This window comes from Crocuta crocuta, unplaced genomic scaffold (assembly GCF_008692635.1).
Source record: "Crocuta crocuta isolate KB4526 unplaced genomic scaffold, BGI_CrCroc_1.0 scaffold209, whole genome shotgun sequence".
Lineage (NCBI taxonomy): Eukaryota > Metazoa > Chordata > Mammalia > Carnivora > Hyaenidae > Crocuta > Crocuta crocuta.
In genome coordinates this window covers 2228934-2242119 of record NW_027551566.1, presented here as the reverse complement: position 1 = coordinate 2242119, position 13186 = coordinate 2228934, and the positions used below count along the sequence as shown (strand labels likewise).

Genomic DNA, 13186 nt, shown 5'->3' with positions numbered 1-13186 from the left:
AAAGATTTTGGAGAAAGGTATGTGTTTCTTCTCTGCCCACCTGACTCCTTTTTCCTAACTACCGTGTAGTTGAGCAATTTCCAGTTGAACTTTCGTGTGCAGGGAGTGCAGCCCAGATCTTCTGCACCTCTCCATCCCTCACTGCCTGCCTTGTGATTAAGATCCAGGACTTGAAAGAACATCCTTTACCTTGTTCTTTTCACTTAGACATGTTGCACTTTTCCCTGAGGCCAGTGGATGCGACTTCCTCCATCTTACGGGGTTGCTTTTCTCAGCACTCAGCGTGGCCATACAATTTTGTCGATAGACTTGGCTGATTGACCAGATGAGGATGAGCTCTGGAGAAGTCTGATCAATTGCTTAATGACTGGGCCATATTGACCAGGAATGGTTAATAGAGTTCCATAAGTCAGCATCTCCTAGGGCTTCTGAGAAAAGCGTGTCATTTGCAAAAGGGATGGAGAATTTAAGTTCCCCCAAAGAACATGGGCCAGCCATTGGCGAGATGAACAGAGACAGTAATGTCTTCTGTCTGGGCCCTGGAGAATGTGTGTCAACTTTTCCTCACGGCTGTGTAGAAACAATTTGTGTGATGTTAACACCGAAATCCACAAGCCACTGAGAGAAATCACATTGCCCTCATGTCCTTACCTGACGCTCTCTCCTGAGGATTTCTAGGCAGCCAACTCTGAAGGTTACCCAGTGGCTCTGGTTAGTCTTCCTTTCTTGAACATAAATTGGGAAAGAAATTAGTATTTTTCTTGTTTTTAAAAATTCACAGTATTCATGGAAAAAGAAATTTCCCCAAAGCTTATCACTAATGCTGAGTATCTACAGCACTTGGGGCTGTCAGTGCAGACCTGACCCCAGCCTTGGCAAGGATTCCAGATGCTCCTCTCCTTTCTATGGAGAAGAAGGAAAAAAAAAAACCCAAAGCACAGCTATCATTCAGTTTGTAGGGAGAAAACTAGACCTAAAACCGTTCATAACACAAAACGTCTTCACACCCTTATAGCAAAAGAAGACCATCTTTGTTTGATCATCGTGTTTGACTCTATGTTCTTATCAATTGCAAAATGAGTTTGGTTAAATTCAGAGTTTTTCTAATTGTAATAATGAAGGCTTCTGTGTGTCTAGAATGATTTAAAGGAGGCCCATAGGGTTCTGTGCTGTCCTAAAGCCCCCTCCCATCTAAACTGGGTCCTAGGAGTTAGTTCATGGAGAGGAGGGAAGGCGGCCTGAGTCTGACCCCTGCCCTCACCCGAAGGTGTCTTCAGGAGCTTGGGCCCCACTGGCTCCTTCAGTCTCCTAGGACCCGCCTGTGCAGGATGCTGTGGGGACCCAGAGCCCACAGTGTGGACAAGAAAAGGATAAGTGCCTGGTTAGGTTTCCTGCAAGAACCACCCCCACGCAGTGAAAATGGTGCAGAGAAAGTGAGCGGAAGCCATCAGGCCAGGAGTTAGCTTCAAGGAGAAGGTTTGTGTTGGGCTTGGGCACCGAACAGCAGTAGGGAAGACACAGGCATGGAAAAGACTCCTCTGGGCTGCAAGAAAAAAAAATGCACAGAGCCCATCAGGCAGGAAGGCCAAGATAGAAGGTATCTGGAAGGGGCCAGAGAGGGTGAGAATCTTAGCCCCTACACAGAGAGGAAGCAGCAAAGGGAGCATCAGGCAGCTGAGGCACAGTTGGAGTGGGAAGAAGCCTGAGCTAGAAACAGACTCTGAAGGTGTACCCTCAAGCTGCCTGTCAGCTGCCTCCCAACTTGCCCTGAGCCTCCCCTCCCCTCCCCAATCCTAGCATGCAGAGAAGGTTCACCTAGAAGCTCTGCAACCCACAGCCAGTTTGAGAAGGGAGTTGGCCATGGCAGTCCCCACACAGCTGAAGTGGTGAGTATAGGAAACGCTCCACTGGGTGCACTGCCATTAAGGTCGGCGGGGTCCTTCCCATGAAGGATAGAAAAAAGAATATAATGCAAGCCCATTTCATTTCTTTCCATAATAGGATTGAACTGGCCTACTTGGAATAAAAAACATTGGCACCTGCTGGAGGGAATCAGGTCCAGACTGCCTGACATTTGGGATGCTTTTGCCCACCTGAGAGAGTCTTGTCTGACTAGGGTTTGTGAACTAGGATTCTCAGCAGCCTTCAACCGTGATGAATTAGGTTCTGAAATTCTCAGTGAACAAACCTCACCCCTGCTTTCTACGTGCATTTGGCTTGGTTTGGTCACAAAGCACATGGGTTTTTAACAAGTAGATTATAATGTCCACGTCTTCATTTTTTCCCCTAAAAATTATAGCCCCCTGCACACTGCAGAAAATAGAAATCCAAATAGCTTTCATCCTAGGCTGATGCTCAAATCCAGCAATTTAGAAAACCATATCTTCAAGCCACAGAGCTGTTGGTATGAGGGGCAGCTGTCATGCTTGAAAGGCACCGTGTTCTGGGATGGGAGACTGTTACTCTACTTCTGAGGAAATACTGGACTGTAGGGTTATTAAAGAATTTTATAAAATTGTTACACAGTCCCATTTTTTCTACCAGTCAATTTCCTAAAATGTTAATTTGCCCACAGTTCAGAGGGAGGCAGGGGTGAACAGGCAGAGCACAGGTGATTTTTTAGGGCAGTGAAATGCTCCCATATGATATTCCCGTGATGGACAGTAGGGCATGGTGCATTCATCAAACCCACAGAATGTGCAACATGGCAAAGAACCCTAGTGTAAACTCTGGGCCTTAGTTAAGAATAATGTATCAATATTGGTTCATTGATTGTGTAACAAGTGTGCTTTACTAATAATGCAAGGTGTTAATGGGAGAAACTGAGGGTGGGAGGAAATGTATGGTAACTCCATATTTCTGCTCTATGTTTTCTGTATACCTAAATCTGTTCTAAAATAAAATCTATTAATTAAGAAGAAGGTAATTTAACAGAAGCCAACAAGGTTCTGGAGGACCGTGTAAGTGAATTACCTACAGGGCTACAGCTACTTGGGGCTGCTGTGAATGGTAAATGACCAAGGACCATAGCCCAGAGCATGGTTCCTCATCACAGTGCCTGTTCTGATGTCATTTGGTGACCCCCTTAAAAATCACCACCAAATTAAGCAGTTTATAAGAACTGGGGAAGAACCTTGCAAATGAGATTCTTCTCTGGGTACATTTTTTAGTCCATTTCCCCTCTTATCAAAGGGACCAATTCCTTTTTACCACTATCTAAAACACCTTGAATCTAATGCCTGCCCTGCAAAATAGCAGCTACTTCATCTAACAATGGAGATGTTGCTAATTATCCACCCACTCAAGAGCCTGACCTGAATCCTTTAAACAGAGCTGACCCAGGGCATCTTGGAAACTGCAGATTATCTGCTAGTCATTTTCTTCCTAAATCCCGTTCAGTGCCACATGCCATCTGATCAGAGTTGCTGTTGAAATATGTGACCTTCTATTGGGACTCCTGTTTAGGGACTGACTGAGTCTGAACTCCTTGTTTTACCCTTGGTTAAGCGTGTCACTTGATGCATATTAAGCCTGATCTGTGTGGCAGGCTGTGAGCAATCTGGTGTTGCAGAGCGGTGTGCAGAAGCTCTCCAGGCGGGGTACAAGCCTACGCACTTGGTGATGCACCAAGTGACACACCAACTTTCCCCACTGTGAGAGCCTTAGCGTTCCATGACCCTGGCGTAAGTTGCCCCTAGGGGCCGCCACTGAGGCTGCAATAAAATTGAGAAGGAGCCTTGGACATCAGTTTACTGATTTGGCTTCCAGGGTATCTCTTTTCATTACTACACTTTGCTTTAATGGAACCCAAGGGTTCTTTCTTAAGAGAGAAAAACCCAAATAGAGTGGGTTTTTTTTCAAGTTTATTTATGTATTTTGAGGGAGCAAGAGAAAACAAGTGGGAGAGGGGCAGAGAGAGAGAGTCCCCAGCAGGTTCTGCACTGTCAGCACAGAGCCTGATGAGGGGCTCAGTTTCATGAACTGTGAGATCATGACCTGAGCCAAAATCAAGAGTCAGACACTCAACCAACTGAGTCACCCAGGTGTCCCTGAATAGAGTTCTATAAACCTTTCTTTTTTATGCATAAAAATGACTGACACAGATGAAATCTAGGAATATGAGTAACAAATAGTTTGCTACAGAGATTGTCACCTTCTGGAAGAGGGTCCCAAAATATTTTCCCATAGGAGACAATGTTAGGAAGTGTGAAAGAAATAAGATTTCAGGTCTCCTAGATCTTTGGTCTCCAAACTGTTCAATGTATGGTGATGAGAATAAAAGTCATCAAATACCCAGGTGCCATTACTGCTGGACACTGGTGTGAGAGGCATAGAGAGTTTTAAAGGCAGCAAAAGAAAGAAACATCCAACTGCTCCTTCATGCCCCCCTCCGCCACCCCCAACCAGAACCCCCCACTCCTGCTAGGCACACTGCACATGGACTCAGCAACTATCTTTTCAGAGGATTAAGGATCACTTGCTTCTCCAGCCATCTGTGCTCAGCTTTGTGGACAGAAGCTGTGGGAATGTGGGTGTTAGGTGGTGGGCCAGGGCCCAGGTGGGCAGGCTGTGACCTTAGGGAAGTGGGGTTCCCCCAGAATTCCCTCTGTGAAGCAATGAGGAGGGCAGAGTAGTGAAGACCGCCTGAACCAAACCTGGGCTGTGGGAACAGGGCCATGCAGGGTCGAGAAAGCCAGAGAGAGAGAGAGAGGATGTACCAGCTAGAAGGACGTGGCTGTAGACCCCCAGAACCAAGAGGGTAGGCAGTTCTGATGGTACCGTGGAAACACACAGGGAGTATCTCAGCAACTGGGGAAAGGAAGCCACAGATTTAAAAGGGACCGCTGGGGGGCACCTGGGAGGCTCAGTTAGTTAAGAGGTCATAATCTCACAATTTGTGGTTTGAGCCCCACATCAGGCTGTGTGCTGACAGCTCAGACCCTGGAGCCTGCTTTGGATTCTGTGACTCCCTCCCTCTCTGCCCCTCTCCCTCTCATGCTGTTTCTCTCTCTCAAAAATAAAAAAAATGAATATTAAAAATAATAATAAAAGGGCCCACTTGTTCCTAACTTAAGAATTATGATAGTTTCCAAATTTGCACATCCATAATTCCCTGAAGCTTTTCTAGAAGATTTTTTGATCTAAGAGGCAGGGACCATACCAGCAAAGCTGTGCTGGACGTAGGTCATAATTGATGTTTTGGCCCAGGAAGCTACTGTCTGAGGAGATGTGTCAAAACGTCACCCCAAGGTTCCCGTCCTTGCCAAGGGGCCCAGCCCTGTGCCAGTGCCTCTGCTTCAGGAATTAGATGGATGTTGGATGTTGGCCAGGGCTTTTAGGGGCCCAGAAACTCAGCCAGAATGCCTATCAATCGGCTCCATGAACTAAGAATTAGGTGGCCTTGAGTAATTTCAGAGGCAAGGAGTCCTCTGACATTTCCACATAATATCCACCTGACACCCACAGCCTCATGCGCTGTGGGGCTTAGTGACACCTTTCTGGAGCCCTGGTTTCACGTACAGCTTTCCCAGTCTTCCCAGTGATGCTCTCTTTTTCATAATGCTGCCCATCTTGGGACATTTTGCAGAGTTTCGTCACCTATTGATTTAGCAGAACTTTATTCAATACTGGTGGAAGACCAATCCAAGCCAGGCAGAATAGAATGTACACAGTGCAGTGTGCACTCATTCATTTGTGAAGATCTGTAAGATGCCTTTTGCATGCAAGTGCTAAACTGGATGGCCATGCAGCGATTACAGTAGTCTCCCTTTCCCTGCAGGAAAGATCTCCAAGACCCCCAGTGGATGCTGGAGACTGTGGTTAGTCCTGAGCCCTGTTTATGTGATGTTTTCTTCAGTGCATACATACCTATGATAAAGTTTAATTTACAGATTAAGTGCATTAATAGATTAACAACAATAACTCATAATAAAATAGAACAGTTAGAGCCATATACTTAATAAAGTTATGTGAATGTGGTCTCTGCCAAAATAACATGACACTGTACTCACCCTTCCTATGGTGATGACGTGAGATGATAAACTGCCCACATGATGAGACAAAGTGAGGTAAATGACACAGGCACTGTGACATAGTGTGAGGTTGCTACCGACCTTCTGACAGTATGTCAGGAGGAGGGTCACCGGCTCCAGAGCATGGTTGACTGCAGGTCACTGAAACGCAGAAAGTGAAATCACAGAGACAGAGGACTGCTGTCACAACAGCCCTGACTGGGCTCCTGCCTCCAGAAGCATCCTTCCCGCGCCCGTCGCCTTCCTGACTCACCTCCCTACCACTCCCTGCTCTTATCTCCACTCTGCCTCCTTGAGTGCTCTTAGCACACTCCTGGCTCCAGTTGTTTGCACCTGCTGTTCCCTCTCTCGGGGGGGCTCTTCCCCCAGATCTCCATGTGGCTCTCTCTCCTTGCCCTCAAGCCCTTACTCCCTGAGCCTTTCTTTGGCCTTCCCCATCCTTGCCTCAGCAGTTCTCCTTATCCAACAGGCTGTACATTTATCACTTGAATATAAGCTTCACGGTGGCAGAGATGCTGGTCTGTTTTGGTCCCTGCTATTTCCCCTGGGCGCATAATAGATGTTCCACAAATATTGGTGGAATTCATAGTTGAATGGATAACAACAAAATAGGTAATTAAATATGAAACTAGGTTATATTCTGGTCAAGCAAAGATAATAGGTAATAAGTGATATAGCTGAGTGCTGTGCTAATCTTAGCACATACGCTTGTCATTATACTTGTCCTTTAAAGGCCCCGGTCGTCCCTGGGACTTGTCACCTCCTTCCCTAAGAATTAACTTCAGGCCTGGGAAAACAGAAGGTGCTCATCTGCACGTGGGCACCAATTTTTCTTCCCCAGTGCACACACATGGCATCCATTAGCAGTAATGGGAACAACAAACTCACATCCAGAGAAGAGTGAAGCCCACGTGACCAACGTGTCTCCAGCGCTGAAGAAGTGATGTTTCCCATCCCAAGACGCTTAGCATTAAAATAAAATCAGAGTTAAAATACCAGCAAATGGTCTTGGTTCTCCAAGAATGCATCAAATTTTCAGCGATCGCCTGGACACTTGAAATGCATCCTGATCACGTTGCAGGATGGCCATATTGGACTCCATGTAAGAAAGCATTTACTCAAACGGTTTTCAGTGAAAAGTTAGCCAATAAAAACACCAAAAGAGCTGCTCTCCTAAAAGAGATTCAATTAAGCATCAGTGCAATTGTATGGAGACCGTGTTGCAACACCGAGGTGGCCTGTTTTTCTGGTCATTATTAATCCAGAAACCTTAATGATGAACAACATTTGTGTTATTGTCTACCCAAATGTAATTTGTTTATGCAGCAGTTCAGTTAATCCTGCAATCTGTTTTTCTCAAATGAGGGCAGATAATGGAGACACCGTTCTTTACAAGTCTTCAGGCTTTTAAATTCTGATAAAATCAGGATTCTTCACTGGGTCTTGCCCCAGCTCTGAATTAAACCACTTTAAATGTAATTATGGAACCTGGCCTTACATCAGGAACATCCATTTAAAAAATTGATTGGCCAGGCTGTTCCACGAGGCATTTTATGAGCAAACGCTTGCAAAGGGGCCAGAACTGTAATTTATAAAGGCAAAAAGCAGGTAAATACTTTATTAGCGGTAATGAGAGCATTTCCAGCTAACTGAATCTTTTCTTTCCTCACTAGCTACTTCATGGAGCCATGGTGCATGGCCCTATTTCACGATCGTTTTATTGATCTAAGGAAAGAGTTACGCCAGATCTTGACCTCCAAGGAGGTAAGAGTGATTAATAGTATGTGAGGTATTCCTTGCAAATTACAAGCACTTTAAAGTTCTTGATCATTTACACTTTTCGCTACATTTCCCCTGTTGGTTTTACTTAAAACGATACCTCATATAAACAAGCTTTGGAGTATGTGAACACAGACAGTGATATTTCAGGAAAAGTGGATTATTTAAATCCTTTTATGAGAGACCTATTCTTTTTCCTTTTTGTAAGTAACTGTATTTTCATGATCAGCTAACAGGGAGTGTTGACTGGAAGCGGATCTGAGTTTTTTCAACGTTTTCTCAAGAATGAACATTGCATGCCTTTAGTTTCTGCCCTTATTGACCACCATTTGCTAGATGTGTGTGTGTGTGTGTGTGTGTGTGTGTGTGTGTGTTGTTATAAAAATGTAAAGGGAAGGCATACGGTATCCCTTTTATAACCCAAACTGCTTTCTCAAAGTGATAGAGAATTAACTGGAAGTTAGGCTACATTTCCTAAAGACTCCATGCTCAGCAGGAAATTTGACAGCAGTGTAAGTAGTGAAATATTTGTGAAGCTTTACATTAAATTCTTTATTTCAACACTAGACTCCTTACCGGAGCTGTGGAGAGTTAGCGTCTGTGCTCACAAAGTAGTCAGATATCTATTGTAGACTCTTCCTTGCTCCACTCAGACAAGGGCTGGCCCCAGCGGGACACAGCTTAGCCTTCCACCATGTTTTACTGTCTAAAAGGCCAAGTCCTGCGTCTCTGTTATCACTTCCACTTGAGAACACCTGTGCCCTTCAAAGGTTCCCATGGTGTGGGCTCCATATTGGGCAGCTCAGATACAGTTCACATGCTGGGTCCTTACTGCACGTACCGCCTGGCTTAAACATAGTGAGTACCCTCCAGGACACCCTACTGTCACGGTCTTTACTTTACCAATGAGGAGGGTGGAGCTGAGGGACTTTAAAGACCCCTGCCATGGGTTATGCAGCTGTGGCCAGCAAGCTTCAAAGTCAAGGATGTCTCACTCCAAAGCCTAGAACATAGGCACTGAGCCATATGGACTAAAATGTGTGGCTTGGTACCTTCTCTTCATTGCTTACCCCCTTCTCAGTTTTATTCTTGGGGTCCAAGATGGGAAATTTAAATAATCTTACTAATGTGAAGTAGATTCAAATTGGGAAAAATAGATTTAAAATAGAAACCAAACTCAGTTGTCTTTAGGATCCACATAGATAGTAACCAGTCAAGTAAATGTGCATGAGGGAGGCAGAGGGGACTGTAATCCAATGATCATCTATATCTATATATCTATATATAAAATTTATATATATATAAAATTTATTTATATATACACATATATAGAATATATATGTATATGTATGTGTGTGTGTATATATGTATGTATATGTATGTGTGTGTGTGTGTGTATATATATATATATATANNNNGGATCTCTGCATTTCATCTTAAAACTGTAAGGGAGTCAGCTGATGTTGAAATATGAACCCAAGTTGTAAGCCTGGTGATGAGTGAATTTCACTCAACTCCTTAGAGCCCTCTCTTCCTCTCAAAATGTAATATGAAGCTCATTACTGCACCATAGTAAACACTCATTAGTTTTCTAGTTAACCCCTCAAAACTCTGTGCCTAAACCCTTCCAAGCCCCAGAATCGAGCTTCTCAGCTAATATTTTACACAGAGCCAAGGGGTTTTAGGCACCAAGCTTAAAAGTGAAGCTTTCCTCTTACCCTTCTAAATTCACTACCAAACTCAACAATAGTCACTTTTCATGGCCCTCATCAAGATGCCCTCAACCTATTATCCATGAACAGACATTTGCTCTGAGTCAGTTTGTTATGCATGAAGTCACCATAGACAACAGGCCCTTTCAGTAGACCAGAAGTGGCCACGAACAGTTGTGGAAGACAACTAAGGACTCCCTCACCATTTTTGTGGCTTTTCTAGATTTCCCAAAAGTGAAACCTTTGGAAGGGGGCTTGCTCTGCTCTCTGCATTTACATTTGTCAAGTGGGAAAGGCCACAGAAAGAGGTGGTGCATGCCATGGTATCTGCCTCTAGCTCAGATCCTTGTAGAACAGGGACTACCTGTTCCCAACTCAGAGAGCTGTGGGAGGAATGAAGGAGGGGATGTGCACAAGTACATGGCACAGAAGAATGGCTCCCAGTAAGTGCCGGCCCCCATAGGTAACGGTGGTGGGGACAGGCAGACAGTGGAAGCATTAGTCATATAAGCAGATATGCAGAAGTTCATTTAAGAGCTTAGTAATAGGAAAATAAAGAGGATAGCCTTCACTAAAAAATGACGGTAATTCCTTGTCTCAAATACTAAGATGAAGTCACCCATTTCATTTTACTTTCCATATTGTCTATAGGAAAATACAGCAGTCCAGTCCCATTGACTATAATATCCTATAGCTCAGTATATCAATTTTCCTCTCCCTCTACATTGGAGAGAAAGGAATAAAATACTATTATCTATGACTGTTATTATAAGTCATCTCAAATCTATATATCACTTATTTTAAAAACAAGCCCATTAAAAGATTTCATGAGCCCTTTCATGGAAGTAAAAAGGAACGGATTATAAATCCACTGGCACTGCATTTAGCTTAAGCCAAAGAGTCACTAACCAAAGTGAAATTCTGTATAGTCAAGATTATTCTTCAAAAAGGTAACAATTATAAACGTATATGCACTGCACAACAAAACTCCAATATATCTAAAGCAAAAGTTGATAGAATTGAAGGAAGAAGTGGTTCTTAGTAAGAGCTGGGGAGGATTCTCACTTTAAATAATGGATAGAACAATCAGATAGAAGATAAATAAGGAGGAGTGTGCCTGGGTGGCTCAGTTGGTTAAGTGTCTGACTTTGGCTCAGGTCATGATCTCACGTTTCTTGGGTTCAAGCCCCACATTGGGCTCTGTGCTGACAGCTCAGAGCCTGGAGCCTACTTCCGATTCTGTGTTTCCCTCTCTCTCTCTCTCTGTCCCTCCCCGACTCTTGCTCTGTCTCTCTATCTCAAAAATAAATAAACATTAAAATTTTTTAAAAAAATATCAATAAGGAAATAGGGGACTTGAACAACACTATAAACCAAACAGACCCAGCAGATACACACAAAACACTCTACGCAACAACAGCAGAATGCACACTGTTCTTAAGTATACATGGAACATTCTCCAAGAGAGGCCATATATTTGTTGGTCCACAAAACAAGTGTCAGTAAATTTTTAAAGATTTAAATCATACAAAGTATACTCTCCAATTACAGTGGAATAAAAATAGAAATCAAAAACAGAAGGAATACAAAAACTCACAAAATTATGGAAATTAAACACAGACTCTTAAGTACCTTCTTTGATTTTAAAGAAATCAAATGAAATATTAGAAATACTTAGAAACAAATGAAAACAAAACCATAACATACCAAAATTAATGGATATAGCAAAAGCAGTTTTCAGAAGGAAATTCATAGCTGTAAATACCTAGAGTTGAAAAAAGGAATGATCTCAAATCAGTAACCTAATATTATACCGTAAGGAAACCAAACTAAACCCCATCCTAGCAGAAGGAAGGAAATTATAAAACTTAGAGTAGAGATAAGTGAAGTAGGAATAGAAAACAACAGAGAACATTGGTGAAACAAAAGATACTTCTTTGAAAAGATCAACAAAATAACAAACCTTTAACTAGACTAAAATACTAAAGGATAAAGAGTCAAATTGCTAAAAATCAGAAATGAAAGTGGGAACATTTCCATCGATCTTACAGAAATAACAAAGGATTATAAGAGAACACTATGAACAATTGTATGTCGACCAACTAGATAACCTGGATAAAATGGACAAATTCTTTGGAACACACAAACTATAAAACTGACTCAAAAAGAAATTTAAAAAAAAATCTCAACAGACCTATAATAAGTAAAGGTATTGGCTCAGCAATCAAAAACGTCACTACAAAGAAAACAGCCCAAGAACAAATGGCTTCACTGGCAAATTCTACCAAACATTTAAAGAAGAATTAACATTAATCCTACTCTGACTTCTCTGAAAAAAATAGAAGGAAAAGGAACACTTCCCATCCCATTCTTTGAGGCCAGCATTACCCTGGCACTAAAGCCAAAGACAGCAAAGGAAAGAGTGCAGGCCAAGATCCCTTATGAATTTAGACACAAAAATCTTCCATAGAATGCTAGCCAACTAATTCCAGCAGTATAACTAAAGGATTATACACCATGGCCAAGTGAGATTTACCCTAGGAATTTAAGAGTGTTTCACCATATAAAAATCAATCAATGTAATATACCACATTAATAGAAGGAAGGGAGAACAAATGCTATCATTTCGGAGTCACAGATAGAAAGTAGAACAGTGCTGCCAGGGGCTTGTGGAGGGAGAATGGGGAGTTAGTGTTTAATGAATACAGAGTTTCAGTTTGGGAGGATGAGAAAGTTCTGAACATGGATGGGGGGGATGGCTGCCCTACAGTGTAGATGTCCTCAATGTCACTGAATTATACACTTAAAAATGGTTAAAACAGGTGTCTTGGTGGCTCAGTTAAATATCTGACTTTGGCTCAGGTCATGATCTTGTGGTTCATGAGTTCGAGCCCCACCTCAGGCTCTGTGCTGACAGCTCAGAGCCTGGAGCCTGCTTTGGATTTTGTGTCTCCCTCTCTCTCTCTCTGTCCCTCTCCCATTTACCTTCTGTCTCTCTTAAATATAAATAAATATTTAAAAAAGTTTTTTAAATGGTTAATGGTTAAAACAGTAAATCTTTCCTATATTTTTCCATGATTAAAAATAAGTTTTGAAAAGTTAGGGGACAAGAATAAGCACCCTTGAGAAAGGTCATCACTCTTTTTCATTTTAGTGAAACTGCTCTCTTATTGTCCAAGTAATTTCTGTATCTGGCCACTTCCTGTATTTTCCAGGAGGAAGACCTTCCTTCCATAGAACAGTTAGCCCATCAGATAGAAGATGAGGAAATTAACCTGAAGGAGAAGCCCAGGAAATACCTCAAAAGAGTTTTCCAGGAATCCATCTACAAGGGGCTGGTGGAGAAGAGCATCCTTGACTACCTGCATTATAATCGCTACCACCTGCCCATGTATGCATGGCCAGGCATTATTTAGTGCGTGTTCATGCTCTCCACTTTATTGTTTTCACACATGTAGTTCCTGGAAGTGCTCGGTATAAATGGAAAACCTCTCTGAAACCTGGCTTGACAACCAAGCTTATGCCTGTAGTTTTCTATGATTCCAGTAGGTGGCGCACGGCCGTGGGTCTCTATTCTGGGGCAGAGAGACGGTTTTGAACACCAGGCATGTTCCAGTGCAGAATAATCCATTTCAGCAATAAAATCAGATGTACTGTATTAAA

The 13186-nt window shown here is 42.8% G+C and overlaps 1 protein-coding gene across 1 annotated transcript in view; it reads left to right on the top strand.

Annotated features, from left to right (window-relative positions):
• The window catches only part of CFAP61 (cilia and flagella associated protein 61), a 273021-nt gene extending 259835 nt beyond the window's left edge, over positions 1–13186 (top strand). Inside the window, exons 25-26 of the mRNA XM_077750174.1 lie at positions 7706–7796; positions 12739–13186. Of these exons, the coding sequence (XP_077606300.1) occupies positions 7706–7796; positions 12739–12939 (292 nt within the window). The 3' untranslated portion in view covers positions 12940–13186. The remainder of the gene's footprint in view (positions 1–7705; positions 7797–12738) is intronic.